This window comes from Caloenas nicobarica, chromosome 1, assembly GCF_036013445.1.
Source record: "Caloenas nicobarica isolate bCalNic1 chromosome 1, bCalNic1.hap1, whole genome shotgun sequence".
Classification (NCBI taxonomy): Eukaryota; Metazoa; Chordata; class Aves; order Columbiformes; family Columbidae; genus Caloenas; species Caloenas nicobarica.
Genome location: NC_088245.1, coordinates 152,139,638 through 152,157,130, shown reverse-complemented (window position 1 = coordinate 152,157,130; position 17,493 = coordinate 152,139,638). Strand labels below are relative to the sequence as shown.

General features: G+C 36.9%; 1 protein-coding gene across 1 annotated transcript in view; it reads left to right on the top strand.

The window, feature by feature from the left end:
• CUL4A (cullin 4A) overlaps positions 1-16,340 on the top strand; it is a 37,814-nt gene extending 21,474 nt beyond the window's left edge. The window contains exons 10-20 of the mRNA XM_065641828.1: positions 47-165; positions 2,727-2,919; positions 4,277-4,381; positions 6,703-6,813; positions 7,135-7,220; positions 8,241-8,348; positions 9,812-9,925; positions 11,116-11,221; positions 13,282-13,454; positions 14,296-14,448; positions 14,733-16,340. Coding sequence (XP_065497900.1) covers positions 47-165; positions 2,727-2,919; positions 4,277-4,381; positions 6,703-6,813; positions 7,135-7,220; positions 8,241-8,348; positions 9,812-9,925; positions 11,116-11,221; positions 13,282-13,454; positions 14,296-14,448; positions 14,733-14,828 — 1,364 coding nt within the window. The 3' untranslated portion in view covers positions 14,829-16,340. The remainder of the gene's footprint in view (positions 1-46; positions 166-2,726; positions 2,920-4,276; positions 4,382-6,702; positions 6,814-7,134; positions 7,221-8,240; positions 8,349-9,811; positions 9,926-11,115; positions 11,222-13,281; positions 13,455-14,295; positions 14,449-14,732) is intronic.
• Positions 16,341-17,493: the final 1,153 nt, after the last annotated feature.

Below are 17,493 nucleotides of genomic sequence, written 5' to 3'. Positions count from 1 at the left end.
GCAACTGTATTCAAATTTGCTCTTTCTTCTAATTTCTTTTTTTTAGGACTTGATAACCTGCTCGATGAAAATAGAATATCAGATTTGACCCAGACGTACCAACTGTTCAGCCGGGTAAAAGGTGGGCAGCAGATCCTTTTGCAACATTGGAGTGAATACATCAAGGTATTTCAAAGATCTCTTATTAATATCAAATATTATGCTGTTATCATAGATTTCTTCTATTAAAACCTAGAATAATATGTAGATGTATGCGTCGAAATTCTGTTTTAAGCAAATACGAGGAAGGATGTTAATGCTTTCCCTCCAATAACAGTCACATGCTGAGAAACAGCAACACCTAAGTTTTGGTTTTATATTTCTACTTGGAAATTGCCTTCCTCATAGATTTGAATGTTATACAAGAAGTTATCCTGATTTGTTTTGCCTTTAAATAGAGCAACGTGCATATATGTTTAGAATATGCTGGATTGTATGAGGTGTTGTGTTTTGCCACAAATATACTCAATTGTTTACATATTTGCAAAATCAGTGGAACATCAGAATGTAGCTATTCTACTGCAGGCTAGCAGTGCTAGATGTAACCAACCTACAGCCATGCTGATGGATGTTTAAGCTATTTTGAACAGAATACTCCTCTTAAGAGTAATCCATCATCAAAGTCATATTTAGGTGCTTCAGGTTTGTTTTGCTAGGCACAATATGCATGTAGTACACTGCCCCAGAGAACTTGCACTTGCAAGATGAAAGCAGCAAAGCTTCAGAGAAGGTATTTCTCTCTGGAGATGGTAATTCCCAATGTGGTAATTCTGTTGTGAATTGCCCCTGCGTTCATCAGCCTTCAGGACTAAGTGCACAATATCAGTTCATTTCAGAGGTGCCTTTCCTACACATCCATGTCTGGAGTTCTGCATGGTGCACCAGCGCCCAGCCCACACATGTGGGACATTGTGTCCTCCAGTGTCCCCAAATGCAGTCCGCGGATCCATAGGCAGCTGGGCCAATTGAACAGTTTGCTGTAGCTGAGAAGGAATATCTTCCTTCTTTGTTGCTCTCAGATCATGCTCCTGACATAACCCTTGTGCTGCCTGCCACTCCATAGATTCTTTTGTGATCCGTTTTAACACGGTATCTGGGCAAGGTCAGTTTTATGCCAATTTAGTGAGCTAAAGAGGCTCAGAGAAAAGTCCTGGTGCTGGCCCAAGGAAAGAAGCAGGAGTTTGGGACAGGCAGGAAAATTAGGGAGGGAAGACCAAAACCTCTCCTTTCATAGCAGCAAGTTTTTAAGTTGCCTTATCATACCTTATGGCTTTGTTTTTGAGAAATTACAGACTCAAAAAGCTGAGAATCCATTTTCTATAGTGTCGGTAAATCTCCTTTCAAACATTTGTATGACTGGATGCATTAAAGTGAGGCTTCTAGAACTAAACTTTTATCTTGTGAGCCAGTCTAAGAAAAAGCACAGCGAGCATGCCAAATTACTGGGGTGAAGGTCTCTGCTCTACTGTAGTCACCTTTTTATGATTTCAGAGGTGCCACTTAGCTTTCTGTATCTCCGTTTGCCATTTGTAGAATGGGGGAATGCCTGCAGTTTATGAATGTAACCGATAGAGACTGTGAGATGTCCAAATGCTGTGTTAATGAAGGGGAAATTGTGTTAAGTGTAAGATATGATAGACCAGATGATATTTGGAGGTCCCTTCCAACCCAAACCATTCTCTGATTCTGTGATATACATATTGAATCTAAGGACCTTGGGCAGCCTTGAGTTTGTCTTTGCTTCACTCTGAAATGTTACTTGGCAAAGATCTCATGAAGGATCACAGTGGATAATTAGATATTGAAGTGGAAATTCTGAGGTTTGGGAGGGATTTCCCCATCTGTCTTTCACTGTTGTTGTGGCTAACATACTTTAGTTGATGAAAACACACCAGTTGAATATTGTTCTGCTTTTACTGTGCACGTGTTCCCTTTTTTCTCACCTTGGAAAACTGGTCATTCTGTCTAGGGTGCTGATCAGTGTTCCTAAGCCATTGTAAATTGTCCAATAAGTTAAAATCCTCCCTTGCAGGATATTTTACTTCACTAGATAACTGGTATTGTATTTTTGACTTTAAGATAATAAATGTAGGCACAAGAAAAGAAAGTCAGGTCTGTGGCTGCTTCTTGTCAATGGAAAAGTTTTGTTTTACTGCAAGTCAGCTAGGGTTTTTTTGTTTTTAAGGCCTTGCTGAGAGAGAAATCGTGCAGTGATGAGCAGCTGTTGAATTTTTGCCACCTGTTTTATCAATAGAGCTCTCTAGTGGATTTAAAGAAAGCAGTGCAAAGTTTTGCATTATGCTTAACATTTCTGAGGCAGTTTCCATATAATTTCTTTCGCATGAATCATGTAGTTCTGCATCTAACTGTAAACTTGCACATCATACAGTCATGCCTACTGTAGTTCGTTTTTTGGTTTTTTTGTTGTTTTTTTGTTTTTTTAGCTTTTGTCTTAAATGTGTATAATCTTTCAATCAAACGCTACTATTTGAAATCCATTAATGTGTGTCTGGGTTTTTATTTTAAATTTCAATGCATCTCATTTTTTGAAAATTTGAATTCACCTAAGTAGTCCTGTAAAAACAATTATTCTTTCTAATGATAAATTTTATAAGGGTGAATGTGTCTGTTGGGGGAGATAGGTAGCACTCAAAAGTATTTTATTATCAAAAGTGTTTGTTTTACAGAACTTTGGGACAACAATAGTGGTTAATCCTGAAAAGGACAAGGATATGGTGCAAGAGCTACTAGATTTTAAGGATAAAGTGGACCATATCATAGAAGTGTGCTTTCAGAAAAATGAAAAATTTATAAACTTGATGAAGGAGTCCTTTGAAACATTTATCAACAAGAGACCAAATAAGCCTGCAGAATTGATAGGTACACAAATATTTTTCTGTAAAATATTTCAAACAAATCTATAGAAAGCATGATAAGATAACGCTGCTCAGTGTGCTAGTGCAGTACGCTTTCCGCTGTAGGAGACTTGGTTTTGGGATATGAGGCAAAAAAGAACCTGGGAGCGTGTCGGGTCCGAAAAGCTTGGGGTGTGCTGTTCGCAGCGTCCTGCCGGAGCATGCCAACCTCTGCTGTCCCTGCCCCGCTGCCTGCACGCTGCCTGGCGCTAACAGCTGCTCCCACAGCGTCGTGCTGATGCCGCCAGTGGGGCGAGTGGTTAGGGGGGGAGAGTAGCTGTGGCAAAAAGAAAGGGGATTGGTTTTAATTGTGGTAGTAGAGGAGTTCATTGTCAGAAAGGACAAAATACAGCCCATCTGTCTGACTTGAAGGCTGAAGTTGGGAGAACAATTTTAAAGCCTTCAGATATAAGGAGTTTTAATAGAGAAAAAAAGAATCTTGTTACCTTGAAAGGGGAACTAGTGCTCATTAAGGAGAAGAATAATAAAACCATCTTAAAAGTACTACTACGGGGTTTATCCCTGTTCTGACTGTTTTGCCTGCAGCAAAACTGGAGCTGTGGCATTTTACACTGGGAGAGGATCTCACTCCTTGGTGGTTTGTTTTTCCTCTGTATGTTCTTTTGCCTTTATTCTGTTTATTTTGTAGCTTCCCTCCAAAACCAGCTGTATGTAGAGAGAAATTTCACAACCTAGTGATACAGGTTGAAGCCATGATATGGGCTGCTGTTATTTCTGGATTGTGGTGTTTCAGCTTCTGCAAAGGTTTCCTTCTTGTGCAGAAGGTTGTATAAGGATACTAATGTGACTTAATAAATACTTAGCTAAACTCATGGCTTAACCTTATTTCTGGCATTCTGAAGCTGCTAACTTGCTTCTGTTTAAATTTCGGTGTGTTCCTACCAAAGAGCTTGAGAGATGTGTTAAAGGTCTACAAAATATAGTCCTCTGTGTTGTTTTGTTTCTGTTTCTCATAAAATACATCCATGTGCATTGTACGCCTCCAAACCATTGTCTTTCAACAAGTAATGTGCTTGCTATGGCTATAATATAAAATATGGGAACTTTGAATGCATTAATTTTAATGATTTTACTGTGTTCTCTTTTTTTCTTGGATAGTTCCTTCTTGTGATATTTTTCCGTTATGGCAGTAGTACAATAGGGCTCTGTCATTCCACTGAACACAGGGATGGGAAACAGAAAATAGAAATATTAGCACTTATCCTATATTTTAATATGTAGTAATATTTCAAGTGGGAGGCATTTAAGTTGATGATTTTAGAAATTTTTTTAAGCTATTAAACTGTTTTATTTATTTGTAGCAAAATATGTGGATTCCAAGTTAAGAGCTGGTAATAAAGAAGCAACAGATGAGGAGCTGGAAAGAATCCTTGACAAAATCATGATCATATTTAGGTTTATTCATGGTAAGAAATATCTGTTGATGGTTGATGCAATTTAAAATGTTTTCCTTGCTACTCACAGAACTGTATTCCTCTGAATGTAAGAGATCTTTTTTTAGCTAAGTTTCTGCTAAACGTGGTCTTATGTTCAGGTTGTCTTACATCTAAAGGAGCACAATGAATATACCACAGAGGACAAACTTGTCCTATGGAAATTGGCAGGTTCCAGAGTTTTTACAATCTGTGAGAAGAAACTTGAGAGTTAGAAATGTTGGGGGAAGTTTGTTGTTTGTTTGTTTTTCCACATAAATTAGCCATATCTGTTACCAAAACCTCTCCTCTAATGTTTCAGAAAGGTTTCTACAGATTTTGTCTTCCTTGCCCACCTGGTGGTCGTAGGTGCAAAGTACATGAAAACCCAGCAACTAATGAGTTGTCTCATCATGCCTGAGAATGAACACAGAGGAGGGCTCAGAATGATGGGAGAAAATGCTGTTGCTGTGTTTTACTGCTTTTGAAATGCACTTCCCTAATGTATGTCCTTATCTGAGCAAAAACTTTGAATGTGTTAGAAGAATTTTTTTTTTGCTAGGTTGAATATTAGAAAAAAATATGTGGTTGTGTCCAATAGAGATGCACAGTCAATGTTTTGAGGGAAGTGGGGCATGTGTGCTGGGCTGGGGTGGAACAGGCAGAAACTACCCAATTCTGTATTAGTTTGTCCTGAGAGCTGTGGGATTCTTTTCTCATAAAATCCAAACCAGGTACAATATAATGGGAAAGCAGACAAGAAATCAGTCACAAGGCAGTATCATTTGCATCATGATTTTTGTCAAATGCAAAGGCTAGTGGATGGAGATTGTGAATGAAAACATTGTCACTGGCAATTTGTCAGCCTAAGAGATTAATCTCTGTTAAATCTGAAACTTCAAGCGACTTCTTTTCTCTTAGTTTTTTTGTAGTACTGAGCTGAGAGTTCAAATTTATTTTGAGCTATCGAGTGCATAAAAGTCCTTTTCAAGAGCAGATGGTAATTAGTGGTTAGTTTTTGGGCATTTGACTTTTTGATAGCATCTTGATGCTGTTTCATAAAACAACACTTTACCAGAGGGCAGGATGGAGAAGTGTGAAGGAAGTTTATTTACTATAGCTTTCCCATAGCAGAGACACAGACGTGGATTCCAGAAATTCTTCTAAAATAATTTATTTGCAAGGTACAATGCAGAGCAGATCAAGCTGGGTGCCACCTGAAGAGGGATCCTCAGCAGAAAAACACTTGGACAATTATACCCCCACAGTCCAAGTCCCCATCCCCTGGACGTCATTCCAAGCCAATTGCAAAATGAGAGTCTGGGATCTCCCCTTTCTTCATTGGATCTCTACATTTTCATCAGACAGGCTGTCAGTTAAAGTTCTGACCTTCAGTTGCTATTTTGCACCTGCAGCTGGAGAATATAAATTCTTGGTAACTGCCAAAACATTCTTCTGTTAGGCACCGTTCTGTTCCTTTACTTATCTCCAGGGACACAGCTCCCCTTATCTTCAAGCTCGAAGACTCTGAGGCCTTTTTCACTTATACAGCTTGCAGAAGTTATGCTAAGCAAACTTAACTTATGCTAGGTGAATTCTATATAAGCAGTTTCTAACCAAGTTCTGTAAGAAGCAGTATACTCAGTAATTCAATATGCTAAGGCAATCTGTTCCCTAGCAAGAAGGAAGAGTCTCAGAGGAATCGCTGCATTGGAAGGTGTTTGCAAGGAATTAAGAGGGGCTACTGTAGCAGCACAAATAGTGCCTTGAGTTACACTGAATTTCTTCCTCTTAAAAGTGAAACAACTTGCTGGTATCTTTGCACTCTCAGTAGAAAAGATTTGTGGAAGTTGTGGTTTAAGGTGTGAAATTCTGTGGGTGCCTGTATGACTTAATTATTTCAAAAGGCTATTGGCAAAACAAGACGACTTGTGACTTTTTTTTTCACCTTGGGCTTTTGAAGATGATTTCTTTAATACATAGGAACCCTTTTTCTTTTTTCTTTTTTTCTCTTTCTTTTTTTTTTTTTTTTTTAATAACTCAGACCACCAGAAGGAAAATGTTCTTCTGGATCTCAGAATGATTTCACGTGATTTGCAGCTGTTCCAATGGGAAATACAAGGCAGCCCATGATTCTGGGGGAGGGAGAAAAAAAAAAAGTTAAAAATTTTCAAAATATGTTAGTAAAATATTAAATGAACAAGCTGTCTACATCTTTTTCAAGAAAGGCTTCTTTCAGAAACCTGAAGTGCAATTATGCAAAATAGAATGTATGATTTCAGTTGTATTTTATTTTTGTCTCAATTTCCATACAGGTAAAGATGTTTTTGAGGCGTTTTATAAGAAAGACTTGGCCAAAAGACTCTTGGTTGGGAAAAGCGCATCAGTAGATGCTGAGAAGTCCATGTTGTCGAAGCTTAAACATGGTAGGCGTCTTCAGAAGTGTTAAATTTTTATTTATTGTGATTTGGAATCTTTATTTTCTTATGCTTTAAGAAGTGACAAGCCAGATTTTAAGTAACAGCTGAGCATATCACAATTTTCATTGTGCTCAGTGAGAACTATTGGGCTGACCTCTGAGATACATGACTGGTTTCTTTAATGTACCTACAGAGGAGCAAAATCCTTAAAACATGTACCTAGTTGCAGGTGCTCTGGACCCCGGCAAACCTGACTCGGCTGTCTCGGGTTAAACCTTTATTGCTTGTTCTGTAATTGTGGGATCTTTGCTTTAATTTGTGTGACAGAATGTGGCGCTGCTTTTACCAGCAAACTGGAGGGCATGTTCAAGGACATGGAACTGTCAAAAGATGTCATGGTTCAGTTTAAGCAGGTACTTCTAGCTTGTGTTTGTGCTAAACTTTCAGTAGGGATGGGGAAGCACTTAATGGTGTTATACCTTGGATTAAGCTAAAATAAAATTAAACAGCTTTTGAGCAGGTCCTGGTCATAGTAACAAGAGTCTATTTATAGTTCTATTTGCAGAACGTAATTTATTTACTGTTTATCTATTCAGAGATAGACTTATTTTACAGTTTTATTTCTTTCCTTTTTAAGTAAATTAGAGTCTAAATACCACATAGTGATTTAGTTGTCTAACATACTTCAAAGTCCATATCCCTTCATTCTGTAAACTGTTGCTGCTCTGAATTCTCTGTGAGTGACCCACACCAGAGACACTCCCTGGAGCTTGCCAAGTGCACAGAAGCCATGTATGTCTCAGCCCCAAAGCTTCCAAACTGCCAGTGATGAAGGGAACGCTTGGAGGAAATACTGTATATGCTCTCCCTGTTGTTGCACTTCTCACTGGGTACCTGTTTTGGGGCATTATTTATGACAGGATACTGGGGTAGAGATCTGATCCAGGACACTTGCTCCTGTAATGAAGTACTCTAGTGACTTTTCTGTCACAGACTTTGCAGCCCTGGCTTGACTGATGCTCTGCTTAAGTTTTATGAAAATGTGTTTTCTAGCAGACATCTGGAAGTCCCAGGGGATCCTTTTGGTCTTACGGTTCTCACCCTGGCTTCTGATCAAAAGCTTTTCTTTTGCTTTATTTGCGTGTGATTGAAGTTCTTTGACCTTAATATCCTGTAAATGCAGTGGTCTAGGATACTTGGAGGCACGTTGTTCTTTTTTTTTTTTACTTCCAAACACTTGCTGTGATTTGAAACTGGGGAGAGGGGTATTAAATAGTCATTCAAAATCCTAGTAGAGCATGTCTAACCAAGGATGTGGCCTGTAGAAATTTTTCTTTATTATCCTAATTTAAATTTTTTAACTTAAATATATGTATTTTCTAATTTAGCATGCAGACGGTATACCTAAATGATGTTTGTCTCTTGTATTTTAGTATATGCAGAACCAAAGCGATCCAGGAAATATAGACCTGACAGTAAATATATTAACTATGGGATATTGGCCAACTTATACACCTATGGAAGTCCACTTAAATTCAGAGGTTAGTGTTTGAATTCTTCTAAAAGCACTTTATGGAGTGGAATCATAATCACTATCATATAGGGTGAACTAATGCCCTTGATGTAATGTTTTTCTGCTAGATATTTAAAGGGTTTAAATATTCCAAAATTGCAAAAAATGTAGTGGATAAAATCCACTTATGTTTTTTAGATGATTGTTTCACTTAGTGTGTTCTTTACCTTTTTAATAATAATAACAATAATATCAAATTAGTATTAAAATAAAAGCAGTGTCCTACTTAACACTGCAGTCAATCACTTAAAACTGGACAGTTCGCCTTAATTTAGTTAATTTAATTTAACTACATCAGTTAGGCATTTTGATCTAGCCAATAGTTATGTTACTGCGCATTCTTTTTTTTCTGTAAGTGATGAAACACTGGCCCAGGTTGCCCAGAGACGTGGTGGATGCCCCATCCCTGGAGACATTCCAGGCCAGGCTGGACGGGGCTCTGAGCAACCTGATCTAGTTGCAGATGTCCCTGCTCACTGCAGGGGGGTTGGACTAGATGACCTTGGAAGGTCCCTTCCAACCCAAACTATTCTATGATTCTATGATCCTTCCTCCGTTCCTTGCATTGTGTCTCACAGAACTAGCCCCTGCATTTAAATGGCATTTGCCTGAAAAAGGATTGCCTCAAAGTTGAGAGATTTTTGCAAAGCTCCTACCCTAGTGATCGATGTTGAAATACGTATTTGCAGTCCTATTTCCTGCAATACTTGGCTACATCTGAAATGTGGGAAGCACTGCAGAGGCCAGAGGTGGTACCAACGTTCCCATTCAGTTCAGAAGCTGTGAAAGCTTTTGTGCTTTTGCTTCCCTGGCATCATTTCCTCAGTAGGCTACTTTGGAAGGATCCAACCTAAGCAAAACATCATGAAAATGGAGGGGTAAAAAGCCCTTACTTGGCATATAAGAGGATATAAAGTACTGGAATCATACTTGACTCTATATAGGACAAACTAAAGGAAGAGCTTGGGAGTAGATGGTAATAGTGTATAGATGTAAGATGTATGCTTTTTGTCCTGTGGTTCCCTGGTCAGATTAAAAGTTCAGGACAAAACTGGTATGTATTTTTGAGGTTTAAAACCCTTTACTGGGAGGTTATGTTACTTTTATTTAAAACAGACAGACAAAACCAACAACAATTGAGACTTTGATTTGTGCATAATAGCATGCGAGTACTTGAGAGCAGAAGTTTGCTCTTTGTATTTAGTTTTTCACATGAAAACACCTACTATGAAACATTGTTGAGGAGAACTAAAGAAATTAGTAGCCTCATCTAGATATTCCTGCTCCGGCAGGGGGTTTGGACTAGATGATCTTTCGAGGTCCCTTCCAATCCCTAACATTCTGTGATTCTGTGAATTACATGTGTGAAATCGTCTGGCATCACTGTACTAGTCTAACATAAACAAATTTTTCTGTCTCTTTGCTTTACAGATGATAAAGCTTCAAGAGGTATTTAAAACCTTTTACCTGGGAAAACACAGTGGTCGAAAGCTTCAGTGGCAGACCACTCTAGGGCATGCTGTCCTGAAGGCAGAATTTAAGGAAGTAAGTTTGCTTGTTTAATGCTTAGCCTGTTGGGATAAAATTTAAGCCAATAGTTTGGAGTCCAGTCATGTATTGCATGTTTTATAAAGGTAGTAACACTTTTCTGGAGGAACAATTGCAATTCAATACTGTTATTTTGTATAGAACGTAGGCTTTTTATAGTTAAACTGAAATACTACCTAGCTAATGGAAGAGAATGATGTGATATTTCTTGTTAACATTTGTGTTTGTTTGATAGGAGCTGTTGCTCATTCAAATAAAGAAGGTTATAATAAAGCAGGAAATTGATTTTTAAAAAAAAGCGGCATATTTTTATTTTAATATGGAATTGTTTTGATCATAGAAATACTGGTGACACTTGTAGGATGCTTCATTGATACAAAAAGGGATTGAAGGGCATGTAGTGATGTAATGACTGTGGTTAAAATTTAAATGCTTGTTGAATTATTTAAGTCTTAAATAACCACATTGTTTCTTAATGTGGTTTTGTTTCATCTCATGGAATGTCTTGCCTTGCTAATACTGCAGCTTAATTGAGCCAGGGCAAAGACAAAAAAAACTTGAATTCCTTTACTAACTCATTGTGAAAATGAAACTTAGAGGTTTAGACACTATGTAACAGTTGGATAGGCTTGTAGTTGTGGATTGACAGAAGCATTTACATCTGTCTGAGGGGTTTGATTTATGTCCTTTTTCATTGCCTGTTTGCACAGACATTGTGCTACTGATAATACTGTCACTCTGTATCATAGTAAACCAAATTATATTTTGGTTTTTTTCATATTTGATCCAACTCCAAGATTTCTTTTGCATTAATTTGCTCATCTCTATAAAATGAAACTTGAGTGAAATATGAAGAGATTCGCTGTTGATGGTGGCAAAGCCAGAATTTCACATGTTGTGATTAAAACTAAGTAAATTATGTGAAGTAAATATAAGGCCATTCTAATGAGCTTCTACTGTGTGCTGTATTGCTACTGTTAGAGGAGCAAAAAAAGAGGTTTTTAAAAATATCCTGTTTCCTCAATACTGCATTCAGGCAGATTCTTTTGTGTGCTAGGCATTCTCAAATGCACATCTTCTAGATATAGAAAAAAAGAATGTATAGCTTCTGTAACTTGTCAGATTTGGGAGATAGAACAGTAAATGCTCTGAATATTACTTCTAATTATTTGATATTTCTTTTTTAGGGAAAGAAAGAATTTCAAGTATCGCTCTTTCAGACATTAGTGTTGCTTATGTTTAATGAAGGAGATGAATTCAGTTTTGAAGAAATTAAAATGGCCACTGGTGTAGGTAGGAAGAATACTTTTTGATTCTTAAATTTATTACTTGAGTGATTGCCAATTATGATTCGGTATGTTAAGGCCTAACTTTAAGAAATTTGCCATGATTATTAGGACAAACTTTATGAGCCAATGGTATATAGACACCAAAAGACATGAGGAAAAGACACTGCAGGTACTTCCTAGTGTGGATAAAATAGATGCATCACAAAATTAATAGTAAGAGCTATGTAGCACATGGTACTACTAACAGTCTTTTAGATTTACAAAACATAGCATTGCAGTTATTAAAATTCAAGAAGCGTTAAAGGCTGTGCGTACAGATTATTTTTGTTCTATTACAGTTTCAAATATTATATTTTGAAAACTATGTGTTGTAGAATGCTGTCATTTGGGGGTGATTCAAGGCAGTATTTTCAATGGAGCTGTACAGAGAGCTTGCCCAGCTGTTTTTCCATTACTGCTGCAGGAGTACCCCATTTACATTAGAACTGGTTTGTTAAGAAGAGCAGTGCCCTGTAGGGTGTCAAAAGTCACACTCATTAATTTTCTTTGTGCCAAGTAGAACAGTACCGCACGGGCGATAACCACATTGCTGAAAAAACTACCACCAAAAACCTACCACAAAACAAAGAAAGAAAAAACCACACACAAAAAAACCACCACAACCAACAACAAATCAAACAAAACATCGCGTGGATTTCTGCCCCTTTAGGATATTGCTGTCTTCATCTGCATTAACTGGCCATATTTGGAACTTGTGTTTTCCAGTCACTGTTACAATAAATCACCAACAGTTTCTTTAAAGAGATGAGCTTGTCCCTGGTACAGTTAGAAAATGCATAAACTGTCACTCAGAGAAAGAATGGTTGCCTTCTCTTTAGTAACTGTGCTTCTTTGAGATGTGTTGTCCAAATATACTCCATGGTTTTACCTGCCTTACTCATTATCAATAAAGCCTCTAGGAGCTGTAGTTTTTGCATTTATTTCAGTGGTTGATAGGTAATTGCAGATTCCTTCCCTCTGGCATACTGTGACCTGTGGCTTAGCATGCAGGGCAGAAGCAAAGCTCCAAAGTATACCAAGAGTTTTTAACATCATTCTTTGTTTGGGCAAAACCACAACTCAACATCATAAATGCCTGTTTAGTCAATGTGGTTTAAAGGGGTTTTTTGTCATCATAAAACAGATGGAAGTTTTAAAAAAGGAAGAGATCGCTCGGTGTGAAAGTTAAAGTATTTTAGAAATAGTAAGTGTTAGTCTTTTACTTAGCTACACTGTACTTCAGCACTAGATCACAAAACCTTTCTTTCAATTTTTAGACTAAAACTCTGTTCAGGAGATCCAACACATTCGGTGATAATTTTATATTGTAGAATACTTTCCTTCACAGACTGCAGAGGCTGTTGTAATGCAAAATCTTGATACAAGACTTCACAATATCATTATTAGAATGTTTTAGACTTCATTTTATCTACTCATCCAAATGCTTTTAGCTTTAAATCATACTAGATAAAATTTTCCTCACCCACTTGTTTCTACTACTTTCCTGTTGTGGGGGAAGTTTGTGTCCATAATAGCTGTCAGCTCTGCCTTGTCACAAAGCATCTTATCAATTTAGACTTCTGGTTTTTTATTTTATAATATATTATCTGTTGTGTGTTAAAAATAGTGATGAAATCATAAAATGGGTGGCTTGAGCTTCTTGCCATCAACTGATTTTTTTTCTTCTAAAGTCCTGTTACTACCAAACAAAACTAAAGCAATAAAACCAGGCTCACATGAATGTGAAATCTTTTCTGAAACTACTTATGGATAGAAAGCTCACTGAGATGAGCCTGAGTCTGTCTTCCTGACATGTATAATTCTCTGCGTGCTCTCAGCACTTACCTGTGAAAGATGTGAGACCAAGCTCCAAGGCTGTAAGTTGTTACCTAATTGGAACTTAGCTGGAAGAAGGTATTAACATAAAACCAGTAACTTTCCAATTGTCTTTCTAGATTAATCACATAACGCTCTTCATGCTGATGTTTTGTTCTGCTTTCTCCTGTACTTTGAACTTCTTCACAGAGGACAGTGAATTAAGAAGAACTTTGCAGTCTTTAGCTTGTGGAAAAGCACGAGTATTGATTAAAAATCCAAAGGGCAAGGATGTAGAAGATGGAGATAAATTCATCTTTAATGGTGATTTCAAGCACAAGTTGTTTAGAATAAAGATCAACCAAATCCAAATGAAGGAAACAGTATGTATTTATTTTTTGCATTCATTCTCTTTATGTTAACTATTTATCCACATTTCTCACATGGAGAGACAGAATCTCTGCATTTCTTCTCACAGTTTTTGCATATGGAGAAAGGAAGCAGATATTTAATGGTTTTAGTAGTCAGGATGACTCGCAGAGGCACTAAAGATTTTAAAACTCACTGAAAATGACACAAATTAGGTTTCTTCCCATGCTTGCAAATTCAGATGCCTAAAATTGATAAGACCTTGTAGATTTTTCAGTCCATCTTAGTTTTGGTAGTATGGCTGAAGTGTGGGTACTGTACTGAACTCATGAATCAAATGTCACCACGTCACTTCTTTATTTAGTGGTTAAGAGACTTATTAAAGTCAAGTTTGTCTCTGTTTTTGCAGTGGATGTCTTTATTGTACTTGAATCCCAATTCTTGACACAAGGTGACTTGTTCTAATTAACACTGAGGTGTTTCTTTTTTGCCTTTGCATATTGAAATCCCTAGAAGTCAAATTGGAGTTGATCAGTTTGTTACAAAAGACTACTGTATTTGGGCTGTCAAACTATTAAGTGTTCTCCCAAAAATCTGAAGTGAGTTTTTAAGATAAATTTATCAAATAGATTTAAAATAAGATGTACTTTTTTTTTCTTTTTATATTATCCTTAATTTTATCTTTGGCTTGCTTTATCCACTTAGTTCTTAGCATGCGGTAATGCATGTGCCTGTCTCGAAGATGAATAAGAATACATAAGCTTCATTTCATTGTAAAGGTTAACTATAGAAATGTAATTGATGAAAGATAGCAATAAAGGGTGATATGATTTGTGGTGTTGTATTGTTCTTCAGGTTGAGGAACAGGTCAGCACAACTGAAAGAGTATTTCAAGACAGGCAATATCAGATTGATGCTGCTATTGTACGAATAATGAAGATGAGAAAGACTCTTGGTCATAATCTCCTTGTTTCTGAATTGTATAATCAACTGAAATTTCCCGTAAAGGTAACTGATTTTGTTTCTCCAACCATCCTAAAAATATGTAATATATTTTTCCATTGAGATTGCCCGTAAAAGTAAGAAATGTGAAATATGTCTGAATCAAATCCAAATATTAAGGTATTAAAATGAGTGTGTGAAGAGAAATAAGCTAGAGTATCAGTAGGAAATTATATTTAGATATTTATTATGGCACATTTTCTTATGTAGCTGTTAGCACTCCTATTCTTTAAAAATAAAATATATTTGCATTTATATTACTGTTATACTAATCTCATCTTTTCTTGTAGCCTGGAGACTTGAAAAAGAGGATTGAATCTCTCATTGACAGAGACTATATGGAGAGAGACAAAGACAACCCCAATCAGTACCACTATGTTGCATAATGGAGAAGAAATACTTTTATTTAAAACAAATAAAAAACCCAAAAAATAAAAACCAAAATCATTCACATGTATCTTCAGGACACCAAATACCTATGCTGTTCCAGACTTTCCTGTTCGCAGATTTCAGGTTGATGTAGTATATTATTCAACCAGCTGCATGCACTGCTGTGGAAGAGAAGCAAAATGACACGTTAATTGATCATCCTTGTCAAGACTCCTTACTAATTTTCAATGTCATGTTTTTATTTCTTTTACTCTTTTTTTCTTTCAAGTTCTTCAAAATTTAGTTTTACAGTTTTGTTTAACAATGTCATTGAAGTCAGATGGAAAAGTAAAATCACCTGTGTGAGAAATACTTCTGTGTTGGATGCAAGTCTCGTTTCTTCATTTCTGTGTTCCTAACTGCATCCATAAAGACCCTATATGCTGCATTCTTTAGCTACAGTGACAACTTGGGTAACTTTTAAAAAACCCTTGATTGATGAACACTTATTTACAAGCAGTGTTGTTGAAATACACTGAATTTTTGAAATTATGCACCATGAAAACCCTTAAACTTGTGTTCAATTAATTTTCTTTCAAATGATTTTAAGCTTCATTCTGGTTTGGATAAATCAGGTTTTGAAGTGAGACCCTTGAAGTGCCAAGAGGACAACTGCGTTCATGTGTGTAGTGAGTTGTTGGGTTATTTAGCTAAGATATGGATTATTATTTTATTACTACTTCTGCTGGTATGGGTGGCAAAGATTAGATCTGAGTCAAAGAGGCCCTACCTCATTTTAGGGCAACTGGTGTTTATCACTGTTCATGTAATTGCCGTAACATTTAGTTTTGCCTTGAAAATAACATACAGGGAAACTACTGTACAGTGTGCTCCACTTTAAAAAACAAAATCTTTTCTTAAAGATGACTTTTATGGTCTCGATATTGTGAAAGCATAGTTTTTTGTCTTGAAAGATTGAGGATTTTGTGAGTACTTTGTTACATATTGTATATATGCAAGTTGATTTGAATTAAAGAATGAAAGACACTGTAGATCTGCTAGATGATAATTGTGACTATAAGGAAGGCACCTTTTGTTCTAATACTTACGAGACTCTGTTTACTTTCTGGATCTGCATACTAGTGTGATTCATTCTGAAAAAGAGCTACCAAAGGAGTTTTGATCATGGCATAAATGAGAATTTAACTGAGCAATATTTTCTTGAGAGATACCTAGCTAAGTTTATGTAACATGGGGTTTGTGCATCGATTAAAAAGCCACCACCTCTTCTTAAACATTGCTAAGAGTTGACATCTTGTGGATTTACAGATTAAAGTCCTTGTTCTGTCATCTGGTATCATTAATTGTATTGCATTCTTCTGAATTATTTTTGTTCCCTTTGTGTTTACAAACTAAACACATTTAGTTTATTGTATTTAAAATATATTTAATATTGTAATTTAATGTAGACTTATTTTAATATTTGAATCTTCAGTTAATGCAAATAAAATCTTTGATGCATATTAAATATTAATTTCTTAGCCTTTGTGAGAATGTGGCACTTCCGTTTATTTGTGCAGTTTGTTCTTAAGCATTTATTATACCATTCACTGAGTAATTAACTCTCCATCTTACTGGACTTTTAAAACAAAAAGAAGTATGTGTCTCACAGAAGTGTAATGGCCAGAGGCTTTATCCACACAGAAAGCTGGCAGCAGTACGCAGTAATTGATGTCAAGCAGTGAACATTGATGCCTCTCCTTTCTGAACCCTGACTGCCTGGTTCAACAGTTTTAAACAATCTATTAAAAGCAGTGGTGTTATCCTGAAGATGACCAAAATGGTTCTGCCTTACAAAGCAATGTTAATTGATTGAAAGTGCTGAGATGTGTAGTTTTTCTTAATTGCCATAGACTAGAACTCTGTGGCCAAATGACTCTGGTATGGCAATTAAAAATGAGTTGTTCCACGACCAGTGGAAATAATGAAGCCTGTCTTTCTGTGATGTATACTCTTTGTCCCCTACTCTATCAGTGCCCCCAAATAACCTCAAGCAGCAGCACTGCAGAGGTTTTTTCTGCTTAGCTCTGCCTTTCTGCTTGTGGGAGCACTGGTTTTGTTCTCCTTTATCCAGCTGCTGCTATCTCCCCATCCCCTGACCCCCCAAACCTACAGAGAATGTATCCATCTCTGAAGATTTGTACTCTTCCAAATGGGTCTGAAAGTGGCTTCAGGAGGATCCAAAGCTATGGGAGAGATTGATAGGCCAGGTGATAGTGACTCTCTTTTTCTCTGGTCCTCATTTTTAATTTCATTTTCTCAAATTTCTGTTCCTGAGATTTTTTGTATGTGCTGAACCAAAGAGGTAAGCAGTTAGTCTATTAGCATGGTAATTGCTTCTTCATAGCAAAATAGCTGCATTTTATTGCTTTTTTGATAGCCGGTGACAGAATTTGGATGAGCATCCAGGCTCAGCCAGGCGTTGGTCTAATGCCAGCTGTTTGGTACACATCACCTCCTGAGTGTATTTTTGCCCACAGGGCAGAGGTTGCTAAACATCTCTTCCTGGAAGATCACCCAGTGTTGAAGACATTGGGCTGTAGCAAAGGAACAGATTTCCTCTGTAGAGCATCCATGTTCAGAAGGTGTCTTGAACACCTGGATTTTGGCAATTCAGCATCC